Source organism: Vipera berus (genome assembly GCF_964194415.1).
Source record: "Vipera berus genome assembly, chromosome: 2".
Classification (NCBI taxonomy): domain Eukaryota; kingdom Metazoa; phylum Chordata; class Lepidosauria; order Squamata; family Viperidae; genus Vipera; species Vipera berus.
The window spans coordinates 170,482,829-170,496,508 of NC_138203.1; the positions used below are offsets into that span (position 1 = coordinate 170,482,829).

General features: G+C 39.7%; 1 protein-coding gene across 2 annotated transcripts in view; it reads right to left on the reverse strand.

The window, feature by feature from the left end:
• Positions 1–13,680, reverse strand: part of ACOX1 (acyl-CoA oxidase 1) — a 41,773-nt gene that overhangs the window by 7,741 nt on the left and 20,352 nt on the right. For both annotated transcript variants that reach the window (XR_014025477.1, XM_081320408.1), the window contains exons 3-9: positions 12,194–12,354; positions 10,777–10,884; positions 10,169–10,288; positions 8,375–8,490; positions 7,420–7,589; positions 6,197–6,359; positions 5,145–5,335 (exon numbers count right to left, since the gene is read on the reverse strand). Coding sequence is in view for 1 of the 2 variants with exons in the window: in XM_081320408.1 (XP_081176534.1) it covers positions 5,145–5,335; positions 6,197–6,359; positions 7,420–7,589; positions 8,375–8,490; positions 10,169–10,288; positions 10,777–10,884; positions 12,194–12,354 (1,029 nt within the window). In the remaining variant the exon portion in view is untranslated. The remainder of the gene's footprint in view (positions 1–5,144; positions 5,336–6,196; positions 6,360–7,419; positions 7,590–8,374; positions 8,491–10,168; positions 10,289–10,776; positions 10,885–12,193; positions 12,355–13,680) is intronic.

Below are 13,680 nucleotides of genomic sequence, written 5' to 3' on the forward strand. Positions count from 1 at the left end.
TCTGTGGGCCAAGGGCAAGACCCTCGAGGGGGCTGAGGAGATGACCAGTGGCGACCTGCTCTCCAAACAAAAAGATGGGACAGAGTAGGCATGTCCGGTGGTCCGCATCACATGCCCCCCCAACACTACTGCCGGTGCCACTGCAGCGCTGCTGCTGGAGCGCTGGTCTGGTATTCACAGCGGGCTATGCAGCCCCTGCTGCTGGATGCACTCACCGCCTATGTGCACGCCTTGGGGTCTGCCAGGCTGGGCGGGGCTGGGGCCAGGGAGGTGGAGGCCATTCCCTCACTATCTCCAGGGCATTCCCTGGGGGCCAAATATCGGCCAATCATGGGCCAGATGTGGCCCACTGGCCTTGTGTTTGACATGTCTGCTCTAGACAGACTCATCCACCTGACTCCATCTGGTGTAGGTGGAGATACTTTGTTTTACTTTACTGCTTGAGTTTCAAGATTTTTAAAAATGGACTTTGAGTTATCTCTTATTAAGACAACATAAGAATAAATTCCATATGTTGTTCATATTTATAGTAGTGGCCAAAATTGTGGAAACCTTTTGGGAAAAGTGTATTTTTGAGGTTTGATGGCTAATAACACCACTTTTTGGGGGGAGTAGTACCATAAAATTATATATCAATGGAAAGATAATTTCATCAAGAATGTAACACAACATAGTTTGTTCAATTATCTGTACTGTATTCTGTGAAAAGTTATAGCCAAATAACCAGAAAAAGGAAGCACAACTTGCTTAGGTTGATATCAGGTAGCTTTCCTTCATCTGATTGTAGCCAATGAGCATGAGTGTTTAGAGAGCCAAGCAGATCACAGTAGGATTCAGTTATTGATGTCATGTACTGAAGCTGAGAGGAGGACATTTGTCAGTGTGTTATGTGATCGCTATTAAGTTGGTTGGTTTTTCCCCCCCTTTCATTTAGTGAGCTTGTAAAACGTAATAAAATTAAAGTAATGGTGCAAAGAGTTGACTGGTTGCCCAGAAAGTGATGTAAAATAGTATTATTAAGTGCACAAGGCTACAGTTATAAAGAAATTAGAAGAAAAATTGGTGGAAACTTAACCAAAGGTGGCATTTCTACTATACACTTTTTCCAAACAGTTTCCACAATTTTGGCCACTACTATAGATGCCAGATGTGTTTATATCATTGCACCTGGTCTCTGGAGCAGTATTCTTCCCAAACTCTGAACACTGTTGATATTGTTGTTATAAGGTTTGTAAACCATCCAATAGTGGATTAATGGGGAATCATAGAAATTGAATACATATATATATATATATATATATATATATATATATATATATATATATATATATATATATATATATATATATATATATATATATATATATATATTGTTGTTGTTGTTAGTTGCGAAGTCGTGTCCGACCCATCGCGACCCTATGGACAATGTTCCTCCAGGCCTTCCTGTCCTCTACCATCTTCTGGAGTCCATCTAAGCTCACGCCTACTGCTTCAATGACTCCATCCAGCCACCTCATTCTCTGTCGTCCCCTTCTTCTCTTGCCCTCAATCTTTCCCAGCATTAGGCTCTTCTCCAGTGAGTCCTTCCTTCTCATTAGGTGGCCAAAGTATTTGAGTTTTAGCTTCAGGAACTGGCCTTCTAAAGAGCAGTCAGGGTTGATCTCCTCTAGGACTGACCGGTTTGATCGCCTTGCAGTCCAAGGAACTCGCAGGAGTCTTCTCCAGCACCATAGTTCAAAGGCTTCAATTCTTTGGCGCTCAGCCTTTCTTATGGTCCAGCTTTCACTGCCATACATTGCAACTGGGAAGACCATAGCCTTGACTATACACACTTTTGTTGACAGGGTAATGTCTCTGCTTTTTAGTGTGCTGTCTAGATTTGCCATGGCTTTCCTCCCGAGGAGCAAGCGTCTTTTAATTTCTTGGCTACAGTCCCCATCTGCAGTGATCTTGGAGCCCAGGAAAATAAAATCTGTCACTACCTCCATTTCTTCCCCATCTATTTGCCAGGAATTGAGAGGGCCAGATGCCATGATCTTGGTTTTCTTAATGTTAAGTTTCAACCCAAGTTTTGCACTCTCCTTCTTCACCCGCAACAAGAGGCTCTTTAGTTCTTCTTCACTTTCTGCCATTAGAGTGGTATCATCTGCATATCTTAGGTTGTTGATGTTTCTTCCGGCAATCTTAATTCCAACTTTTGATTCATCTAGCCCTGCCTTTCTCATGATGTGCTCTGCATATAAATTAAATAGGCAAGGCGACAGTATACAGCCTTGCCGGACTCCTTTCCCAATTTTGAACCAATCAGTGGTTCCGTGTCCAGTTCTCACTGTTGCTTCTTGGCCCGCATATAGATTTCTCAAGAGACAAATAAGATGGTCTGGTATGCCCATCTCTTTAAGGACTTGCCAGAGTTTGTTATGATCCACACAATCAAAGGCTTTAGCATAGTCAATGAAGCAAAAGTAGATGTTTTTCTGGAACTCTCTAGCTTTCTCCATGATCCAGCGTATGTTAGCAATTTGATCTCTAGTTCCTCTGCCTCTTTGAAATCCTGCCTGTACTTCTGGTAGTTCTCGATCCACATACTGCTGGAGTCTAGCTTGTAGAATTTTAAGCATAACTTTACTAGCATGAGAAATGACTGCAATGGTGCGATAGTTTGAACATTCTTTGGCATTGCCTTTCTTTGGAATTGGAATGTAAACTGATCTTTTCCAATCCTGTGGCCACTGTTGAGTTTTCCAAATTTGCTGGCAAATTGAGTGTAGCACTTTTACTGCATCGTCTTTTAAGATTTTGAATAGCACAGCTGGAATACTGTCACCTCCACTAGCTTTGTTGTTGCTCAGCTTTTCTAAGGCCCACTTCACTTCACATTCTAGGATGTCTGGCTCGAGGTCAGTGACCACCTCATTGTGATTATCAGGGACGTTAAGCTCATTCTTGTATAGTTCTTCTGTGTAATTTTGCCACCTCTTCTTAATCTCTTCTGCCTCTGTTAGGTCCCTGGCGTTTTGGTCCTTTATCATGCCCATTTTTGCATGAAACGTTCCTTTCATCTCTCCAATTTTCTTGAAAAGATCTCTGGTCCTCCCTATTCTATTGTTTTCTTCTATTTCTTTGCATTGTTCATTTAAGAAGGCATTCTTATCTCTTCTAGCTATTCTTTGGAATTCTGCATTTAATTGGGCATATCTTTCTTTTTCTCCCTTGCCTTTCGCTTCCCTCCTTTCCTCAGCTATTTGCAAAGCTTCCTCAGACAGCCATTTTGCTTTCTTGCATTTCTTTTTCTTTGGGATGGTTTTGGTTGCTACCTGTTGTACAATGTTGCGAACCTCTGTCCATAGTTCTTCAGGCACTCTGTCTATCAGATCTAATTCCTTAAATCTATTTGTCACCTCTACTGTATATTCAACAGGGATATGATTTAATTCATATCTGACTGGCCTAGCGCTTTTCCCTACTTTCTTTAATTTAAGCCTAAACTTTGCAATAAGAAGCTCATGGTCTGAGCCACAGTCAGCTCCTGGTCTTGTTTTTACTGACTGTATAGAGCTTCTCCATCTTTGGCTGCAGAGCATATAGTCAATCTGATTTCTGTGTTGACCGTCTGGTGATGTCCATGTGTAAAGCCGTCTCTTGGGTTGTTGGAAAAGAGTGTTTGCTATGACCATCGTATTCTCTTGACAAAATTCTATCAGCCTGTGCCCTGCTTCATTTTGTACTCCAAGGCCAAACTTGCCTGTTATTCCAGTTATCTTTTGGCTTCCTACTTTAGCATTCCAATCCCCCATGATGATAAGGACATCATTTCTGTGTGTTAGTTCTATAAGGTGCTGTAGGGCTTCATAGAACCGGTCAATTTCATCCTGTTCAGCACCGGTGGTTGGGGCATAGACTTGGACTACTGTGATATTGAATGGTTTGCCTTGGATTCGAACTGAGATCATTCTGTCATTTTGAGGATTGTATCCCAGTATTGCTTTTCCTATTTTTTTATTGACTATGAAGGCTACTCCATTTCTTCTGAGGGATTCTTGCCCGCAGTAGTATACCTGATGGTCATCTGAATTAAATTCACCCATTCCTGTCCATTTTAGTTCGCTGATACCTAAGATGTCAATGTTTAGTCTTGTCATCTCTTGTTTGACCACGTCCAGCTTGCCTTGATTCATGGATCTTACATTCCAGGTTCCTATGGAGAAAAAATCTTTACAGCATCGGACTTTCCTTTCACCACCAGACATATCCACAGCTGAGCGTCCTTTCGGCTTTGGCCCAGTCGCTTCATTCTTTCTGGCGCTACTAGTACTAGCCCTCTGCTCTTCCCCAGTAGCATATTGGACGCCTTCTGACCTGAGGGGCTCATCTTCCAGCGTCATATCGTTTTGCCTTTTGGTACTGTCCATAGGGTTTTCATGGCAAAGATACTGGAGTGGGTTGCCATTTCCTTCTCCAGTGGATCACGTTTTGTCAGAACTCTCTGCTATGACCTGTCCGTCTTGGGTGGCCCTGCACGGCATAGCTCATAGCTTCATTGAATTACGCAAGCCCCTTCGCCACGACAAGGCAGTAATCCATGAAGGGGATATATATATATATATATATATATATATATATATATATATATATATATATATGCAAATTATTCAAATTGCTAATAAAGAATTTTGGGAGGCTGAGATGATCATTTCGAACTCTTTATGTTCTCATCAGTCAGTCATACCCTTTATCTGAGATTCGAACCTGGGCTGATTATATATTAGGCAGTTGTTTTAACTTCCTGAATCTCAGATAAAGGGTATGACTGACTGATGAGAACATAAAGAGTTCGAAATGATCATCTCAGCCTCCCAAAATTCTTTATTAGCAATTTGAATAATTTGCACAAATAATGAGCTGTCATAAGTTGACTATATCCTGTGGATAAGTCTTGAGTCAGGCCAAAACAGGAATGAAAGAGTTAATTAGCAAGGTACATTAACTTTGATTAATTAATAATAAATGCCACCCAGGGCTGTTGAAGGGTGATAAGTACCAGTGATGAGATTCAGTCATTCACTAAGAGACATGAAAAAAATGACAAAGATGATAGAAAGACATGCAAAAAGACACAGTTAACAATAAGTGGTAAGACTCACCGGGCAGTTTGCAACATCATCACAGTGTTCTCCCCTTCATAAGTGCAAGCAGGAGTGAAGTTGACATAAATATCAGGCAAACCACTGCAGCGGGAGTAGCCATGTCCCCCACATGCCATTCGACATTCCTCAATGCCAGCGTTGGCAGTCCAGGAACTGAATGCCTTGAGCCCTGCAGACAGTGCATGCAACTGAGAAAGAAAGTAATTAAGAACAAAGTAATTATTTCTTCCAGATTTGTCCTGTCACTACATTCTATCTTCCTGAATTTTTGGTGGGGATGGAAGAGAGAAGAAGTTAAGAATGGTCATCCAGATTATCTTCAAGATCAAAATTCTTCCTAGAGATTTTAAAACTCCAGGAAGAGGGGACATTCTGTCAAGTCGTAAAGCACACTGTTCTATCTAGATTTTTTAAAAGCTTCGAACCTCAAGTCAGCATAGAAAATCATAAGAATTCCATCCCATAGTCTGTCATGTCTACTTTTCGATTTACACCAGTGTTACATTTATTAAATCATTTTTATAGCTGCTGAACTCGGAATGTATGACACTGAGCTTTGTATGTACATAAGTATGCATGTAACATTCACAAAGGACAAAGGCTTACAAAAATTTGCAGGGCAGTCCAAATCAGAATTTAGGTGCCATTATCAAGCTTTTGTAAATAATAATAACTTAAATGACTAGAATACCAGAAGTGGAACCCAATACATATTTTTAATGATTTGATTTGCTGGTCTAAACAGTGAGGTTACAAAAGTCATCTTGTGGCCCTAATCCCAGTTGTGAGCTTATCCATCTCATTCATTCTCATTACGAAAACATTCCACAAAGGTGTTCTAAATAGGTGAGGAAGAAAAAGGGATTTAAATTGAGACAGTATCAGTCACTTCTAAGAATTTATCTGTGATACTTATAGCCCCCCTCTCCCTTTTTTCTGATTCTGTTTCTTCCCAGGAATTATCTTTATTCCATTGTCTTGAAAGAACGAACTAAGCCATATAGTTGTCAATGGCAAGATTCAGTGTTCTGTAAGATCATGAGCCCCACCTCTGGCAGTTCACTCAAGTCTCCATCCTGGATGTTCCCAGAGATGCGATGATATGTATCTCTCATATATGAACCCACAAAATGGAAAGCATATGCTGTTGCTAGGAGAGGAAAGAGCTTGTACTGCTGGGTCTGATAATCCAAAATCTGAGGTTCTGGTTCCCTGGAACAAAGCAAATAAAAGAGAGGACTAAAGCACTGTAACAGTATGATTTAATACCTTAGAAAAGGGGGGGGGGAAACCAAAGACTTACACTATCCTAAGGGTATATTCTGTACATTCAAAGTACAAACATATTTACTTGTAAAAGTGATCTTGGCTTGGTCCAACACGTGGCCAATAAAATTATTTCTTATTTTTTTCAAAATACGAAAGAGGTTAAGTAACTAGCAAAATACAGGAGAGAAGTCCAAAAGGGGGAGGGAATGGGAAAAAATATATAAATAGTGAAATAGTTTAGGACATTAATTTAATGGCAATTGTGAACAAATGACTGCAGTTCTGGGACAATCTTATTCCTGGCTCAAGAATTACAGTTATACTATGGTTGCAACTGTTTACCATCTCCTGGCCCATTTTGCATCATCACAAATTGGCAGATCCCCAATAACAATGGTTCCAAATATAGGGCTAGTCCTGACGACAGCTCTGATTCAACTGCGTGTAGTCAAAATGACACAAATGAGCGGGAGGTAGTAGATTTTTTTGGGGGGGGGAGAGAGAAATTAGTATTTTCTTTTTACAAAGTAACTATTTTTCTGACTCACAAAATCCACATTGGATGTTAAAATTGGTTTGCAAAATTTGCCAGCAAATTCTGCTTGTTAGATGTTCGAGGTAAGTCAGGTCAAGAAATAGACCCGAGAAGATATACTAGGACCCTTGGAGGTCTGACTGGGTTTTCTCCCTCCTTCCTATTACACCAAAGGCAAGACAAGTCTGTTTCTTGTGCTTAAATGGTTTTTCTCGAGCTCAAATTTTGCTAACGGATCCCGCACATCTTCTCCAAGGTCATTGCTGGGCTTTTCTACACTGTTCTTGTCAACGGCACTTCCCAAGAAAACTTGTTTTGTAAGTCAAACTTTTTTTTTTTGAAAGAGGTCATGCACACAAAGATTTTTTTTCACGGGCAAAACTGCTCCAGGCAAGGTGGCAGAGAGCTTTGCCAATTGTTATGGCATTATGAAAACTGACCTTGGGGATATTATTACAGGCTTCTTACCCGGGCTTTAACTCAGACTGATGTCTCACAGCACTATAGCGGATGGCAATTGTACAAGCTCTGGCTAAACTGTGAGCGGCGTCTCCAACGATAATTGAACGGATGAATACCATGGTCCCATACGTCAGCTTGGCATTGAGAGGCTTCACATATGTGCCATCGGGTTCAACCTAGTAAAATAAAGCAGTGAAGGTGGAAAGGGTTTGTCCACAAAGTTTGTAAGATGATAAAAACCAAGATTGTACTGTGTCACTGGATCCACTAAAAATTTCTTGTTAGGCCCCCTATTCAAAAATATTAGCATTTTACAATTATTTCTACTCATTGGTGTTACAAATGAATGTTTTGGACATCACTGACATGAAGCAACAGGTAAGTAATTTAAAATTAACAAACTTCCATAAATCTATTTCCCTAATTGTCTCTTGCTTGGCACATGTTGTGAAGCCAATGACATCATTCTCCAGCTAACTAGGTCATATTATCTAAGCAGTTTCATATACAAAATTAATAGACAACAGTAAGGTAGTTAAGTAATAGAGATGGCTAGTAAATTTATGAAAAGGAAGACCAGATAGTTAACATGTTATTAACATTCCTTATGTGGATGACATTAACAGTCACCCTGCCGGCCCATTTACTGCCTTCATTTGACAAAGATTCTTCCTCCTCTATTACCATAAACTGCAACAAACATTCTTGAACACACTTCCAGAAGCTGAATTCAAGAGCTGGTAGTGAGAGAGCCAACAGAACTCCCAGACAAATGAGATACAGCTGGATTTTACCTCTGATGGTTCTTTCTTTAACACAAACTTGGGGATTGCTTTTGACTATTAGATGATCAATTACCTCCTGAGAATGTGAAGCCTTGACTTTGGATAGTTTCTCTCTCAAGCTGTCTGAACAGCTGGCATAGATAAATAGCAAAAACAAAACAAGATCCACTGTTTACCTTGGCATATTTCATTAGCATATTTTCCCGGGGGATACGGAAGTTATCCATTTTTAAGTAGCCATTATCCATTTCATCATAACCAAATTTGGGGCCAATGTCACCAATGGTGATGCCTACAAACAGAATAAGCCAAAGACATTTGCCTGGTTCTTAATAATATTTTTTAATATGTAACTGAATGGTGGGGGGATGTTCATAAAGTATCCTTTTTCCCAACATCTAGTAGTTCAAAGTGCTAAATGGTGGGAGCACCAAACATGCAAATTCCAAAACTGTGAAGTGAAACTAAGACTTTAAGGCCACAGTTGCAAAAATGTTCATTTCCTTTGTAGTGATACATAGATATAGCTTTATTTTCTTTTTTCGCTAAAGCATTGGTGTTCCCATTTTGTTCCCATCTTGAAAACAAAGTGATATTAAGTTCACAAATTTTAATAATATTCTGTTTTACTCTGGCAATATTTAAATAAGTTGTTTTGGATGCGATTTTTCAATTAGGAGTGAGTTCAAACTTTGCCCATTCATCAATGTAGAGGAAGACTTCCATTCTATCCAGATGCATCTGCTATGGGTTCCAACATAATGCACTGAGATTCAAAGTTCTTGACATCAAATGCAAAAGGACCTACAACTTTATATCACTACAGCATGGGCTAATACACACATTTAGGGAATTTTAATGTTACTTGAATTCTGAGAAATTAAATCTAATTATGTTTCCCCGAAAATAAGACCCAACTGGGAAATAAGCCCTAGCATGGTTTTTCAGGAAGCTCGTGATATAAGTCCCATCCCAAAAATAAGCCCCAGTTAAGATCATGAGCCAGACAGACACATTTACTACCCTATGTCCCCGAAAATAAGACCTAACTGAAAAATAAGCCCTAATGCGTCTTTTGGAAGAAAAATTAATATAAGACCCGGTCTTATTTTGGGGAAAACACGGGTAATGGATAAAGGATTATTTGTAAAAATGGATTCTGTTTAGCAACATTTCCCCCTTTTAAAAATAATAACATGGTAGTTTCAAGTTCCATATTCTTTACAAACTACTACCGGTATTCTTGTAATGCTAATAACATGCTTTAAGGAAAATTTTGTGTTGCTCTTAAAAAAGTATATCTAACTTGGTAACATCATTAATTATAAGTCAGAGTTTTTAAGGCATTTTACTATGTACAATTAATCATTTTAACTAGAAAAAACAATTTTCCTTGGTATGCTTTAAGATGGAATTGAAAAACTATAGCACTATATGTGTATTTTGCTTTCTTATGAACACTGCTTCTTTTATCTCACTAAGGTGAGGACTGCAATTACTTCCTTACATTGAGTTTTTCCCAACATGATGTAGGCCTTGAAGATTTGTGGTGCCAAATGTTTCCAGGTGGACATCTCATATTGTTTCAATATGGAGTTTGTGATTCATTAATATGGCGGCTAATATGCTAAATATTCACTTGAGCAGACTTTCTCCACCTTTTTTTTTTAACCCAGGAGGAACCCTTGAAATATTTTTCAGATCTCAGGGAACCTCTGTATAAGAATGGCAAAAACCATGAAAACTTTTAAATGCTATTCACTTCTAAGCTACACAATCTGCAAGGGTTACAACAGCAAGGCCAGCAGGTGAATCATGATGTGTAAAAATTCTCACAACTGTAAGCACAAAGTTAAAAAAGAAAACATTGTCTTTAAAATCACAATCTCTCAAGGAATCCCTACCAGTCTGTCACACAACTCAAGTTGAGAAAGGGTAGCAACCTAGTGGTGACAGACTTAATACAGTACCTGGCAGTGGTTCATGGGTTCCCAACTGACGTAGAGGCACAATGAAAGCATGTAACCCATGACATTTGCTTTGCGTATAAAGCTGAGCCAAAACAATGGCATAGTTTGATGTCTTGCCCACTGCAAGAAGGGGGAAAAAAGACAACTTAGCAAATGGAAGCTTATTTGTACAGTCCAAGAAGCATACTGTGCATGTTTGACCACTAAAATAATAATGCAGAAAATAGACTGTTGTTGGTTTTATAATGTAAAAGCACTTCCTTTTACTCCCAAACTGAAATGAAATAGAAGGAATAAAGAATATGCAGAATCACTAAATAAGGAATATGTAGAACTAGTGAAACAGAAACATTTACTTCTGTCTATTTATATTATATAAGGCTAATAAAACTAATGTTAAATTTTATTCTGTTGAATGTAAGGCTTAGCTCTAAAACAGAAACCAGATTTTTTTTTACTCATATGTCTATAGTATAGAATGGTCAAAAATATTACACAGCCAAAGTTATATTTCAAAACATATCAAGAGTTAATTGACTCCACATTTAAAAAGTCTGCAGGAAAAAACAGCTCTTCCTTTAACTTTAATCGTGTAATAATTCACTTACATCCACCTGGCCACCACTTAATAGAAGTCACAGTTGGGCTGTTAAGGATGAATTCCTGGGTAGCAGGATCATAGGTGGCTGTGGTTTCCAGTCCTCGGAGATGGGTTCCTGTAGGCAGGTAGCAAATCTTATTTCAACAGTTGCACATAATGTACATAATTAGATTTATTTCAACAAATTTCATTAGCAATGCAAAGCTGAGCAGTGCAAATAAGAAAACTGCCTGCAAATGTACATTTAAAAGGTAAAGGTTCCCCCACACATGCGTGCTAGTCGTTCTGATTCTAGGGGCCGGTGCTCATCTCCGTTTCAAAGCCGAAGAGCCAGCGCTTGTCCGAGGACATCTCCATGGTCATGTGGCCTGCATGACTAGATGCCAAAGGCACGCGGAATGCTGTTACCTTCCCACCGTAGTGGACCCCATTTTTCTACTTGCATTTTTTACATGCTTTCGAACTGCTAGGTTGGCAGAAGCTGGGACGAGTAACAGACGCTCACTCTGTTACGCGGCACTCGGGATTCGACCCGCCAAACTGCTGACCTTCTGATTGACAAGCTCAGTGTCCTAACCCACTGAGCCACCGCGTCCTTTTTTTTTTTAGAATGAAAGACATTTAATGTGTCTTCAGCATTTTTTTCAAAACATGAACCAGTTCTGGAGCAAGATGGGAAGCTCCCAGGATATCCTTCTTTTGATTGTAGTGTATCCTTCTCTTGAATGTACAAGTATGGCTCTATTGCAAAAGTTAGATTTAGACATGTTGCTGGTCTATCATATTCATCTTCAGTGTCTCCCTTTCATAAAATTGACAGAACTGTTAACTTCAGAAGTACATCAGAAGGTGCAGAAAAGGCTATGGAAGAGAAATTATTCCAAGTGGTCCTGTAAAAGGTATTGTTTTATTTAAAGGTAATAAAAATGACTGAGAAGCCAAGATGTTTCCCAGAAAATTTATGAATGTATAACTTAATGACCGAATTAGTGAGGGCCAGTAGGAAAGATACTTCTGCTGAAGTTGTTTTTAAAAGGTACTTTAACTTGACAGAAGTTACATAACTCTTGCTCAGGAGCATTTGCTAATTGTTCTTCGGGTTTACTTTCTTTCCAAAGCACAAAAACATTTTTGTGTAATTAGAATGATCTTTTTATGTATGCCAACCATAAGGCATTCAGAAACCAAGGGAAGATGTGCTTTGACTCTTTGGCAATGGCATTTTTTAAACAAATAAGCTTTCTTTGTATCATCAGAAACCTCTGCCTCTCTATCTATCTGTCGAGCTTCTTTTTCTTAGGAGGGGAAGCATGTCTTGCTGTCAACTGAACAGCCAAAATGACCTAGGGGCTATCAAGAAACAGAGCCTATACCTTTCGCAAAAGCTACTCTACCCTGTGATATAAGACTGGAAAGTACTGTACCATGTCCCATTTCTGTCTGGGCATATGTGCCAATGATCTCCAAGTTCCAAGCAGGCATGAAGAAGCGATTCTGTTGTTCTTCAGTTGCCTGGGTTAGTAATGTGGTCAGGAACATGCCCAGGTGGAGGTCCAAAGGCTCAGGCCGTCCTTGATGAAGGCAGCTGTAAAGAAATGCCAGGGAAGGGAATGTGAAGGGGTATTTTAGATGGAAGCAGGTGAGATTAGAGGTGCAGATCAGAGAGGGAAGACATAAATGTGATAAATCAGAATGAAGCAAGCATATTTATCAAAGCACCTTTCTTTTCCCAGAGTTACAGAACCCTACATCAATCCAAAGGACAGAGGATACTCTGTTTGATCACAAAAGGAGGACTGGTTTCAGGTGATTAATAAAAAGCAATATTATTCTAGAAATTCTAGTGAGTTCTTGTGTTCCCTGGAAACATATTGAAAATAAACAGAGAATATAAATATTAGCTTCTGTACATAAAATTGAAAAAAGGAACAAATCAGTTAACCATGTTCCACAATGAAATCAAAGCAATAAAACTTTATCCAATTCAAATTTGGAGGGAAATTACTCAAAACTTTTTATTCAAAGCCAGTCTACATTACAATTATCCTCTTTCTTGTATGGCTTCATTCTGCAATATTTCTGCTGTTTTAAAAGATCATTCAAAGATTCTTCTGGGAAGAAAAGGGTGGTGCTGTCAGAATCCATTTATATCATATTCATAAATGGAATGTTTCAAACATTATTCCATGGATCCTGCCATCTCCCGAAGAGAAGAGAATGGATGTGTATTGAGCCGGTATTAGGCACTTCAAAGGAAAGGAGAAGCCTTTTGAACTGGGGAAACAAAAGGGGGGGCTAGCATGTGGCTTGTGTCACGGAAGAGAGCAATAAACATGAAAGGTCCTAAGTTCCTTTTTCCCACGAGAGGGATGATACGAGATAAAGGATGGGGGACTGACCAAATGGGGCTAAGGGGGGGTTAAACCGGGAACTCTTTATAAGGGTTTAGTTCGTGGAATAATATTAAGTCCTGTCTCGTATTCCTACAACCAAGCATGTCATAGTAAAGATTCTTTTTGGAATAGATTTGACTCCAAGAATTTTGTCTTCCTAAGACGTGGTTTGGGGTGGGTCCTGACATTAGACAGGACTTGCACTGAAAGTCAACCTGGGAAGAGGAACCTTACTGGGGGACGTTGCAAATAAATATGATGTCTGACGATGAAGCAAGAAGGGAGGGAAGCCCCACGGAGAAGGAGCCTTCCTCCCAGCCGAATTCCCAGAAACATTGGGAAGCTGAAGCGTCACATTCCTCCTGGGAGGAAACGGCGGAGCAGCACGAACGAAAACCCCGGTGGTCGATGGGCGTTGGAAGGAAAAGTGAGTGGGAAAAGGCTTTGGGAGAATTGACCCTGAGACGGAGCGACCACCAACCAGAATGGAAACAAGAGATGGAGAACTCCCTGCACGC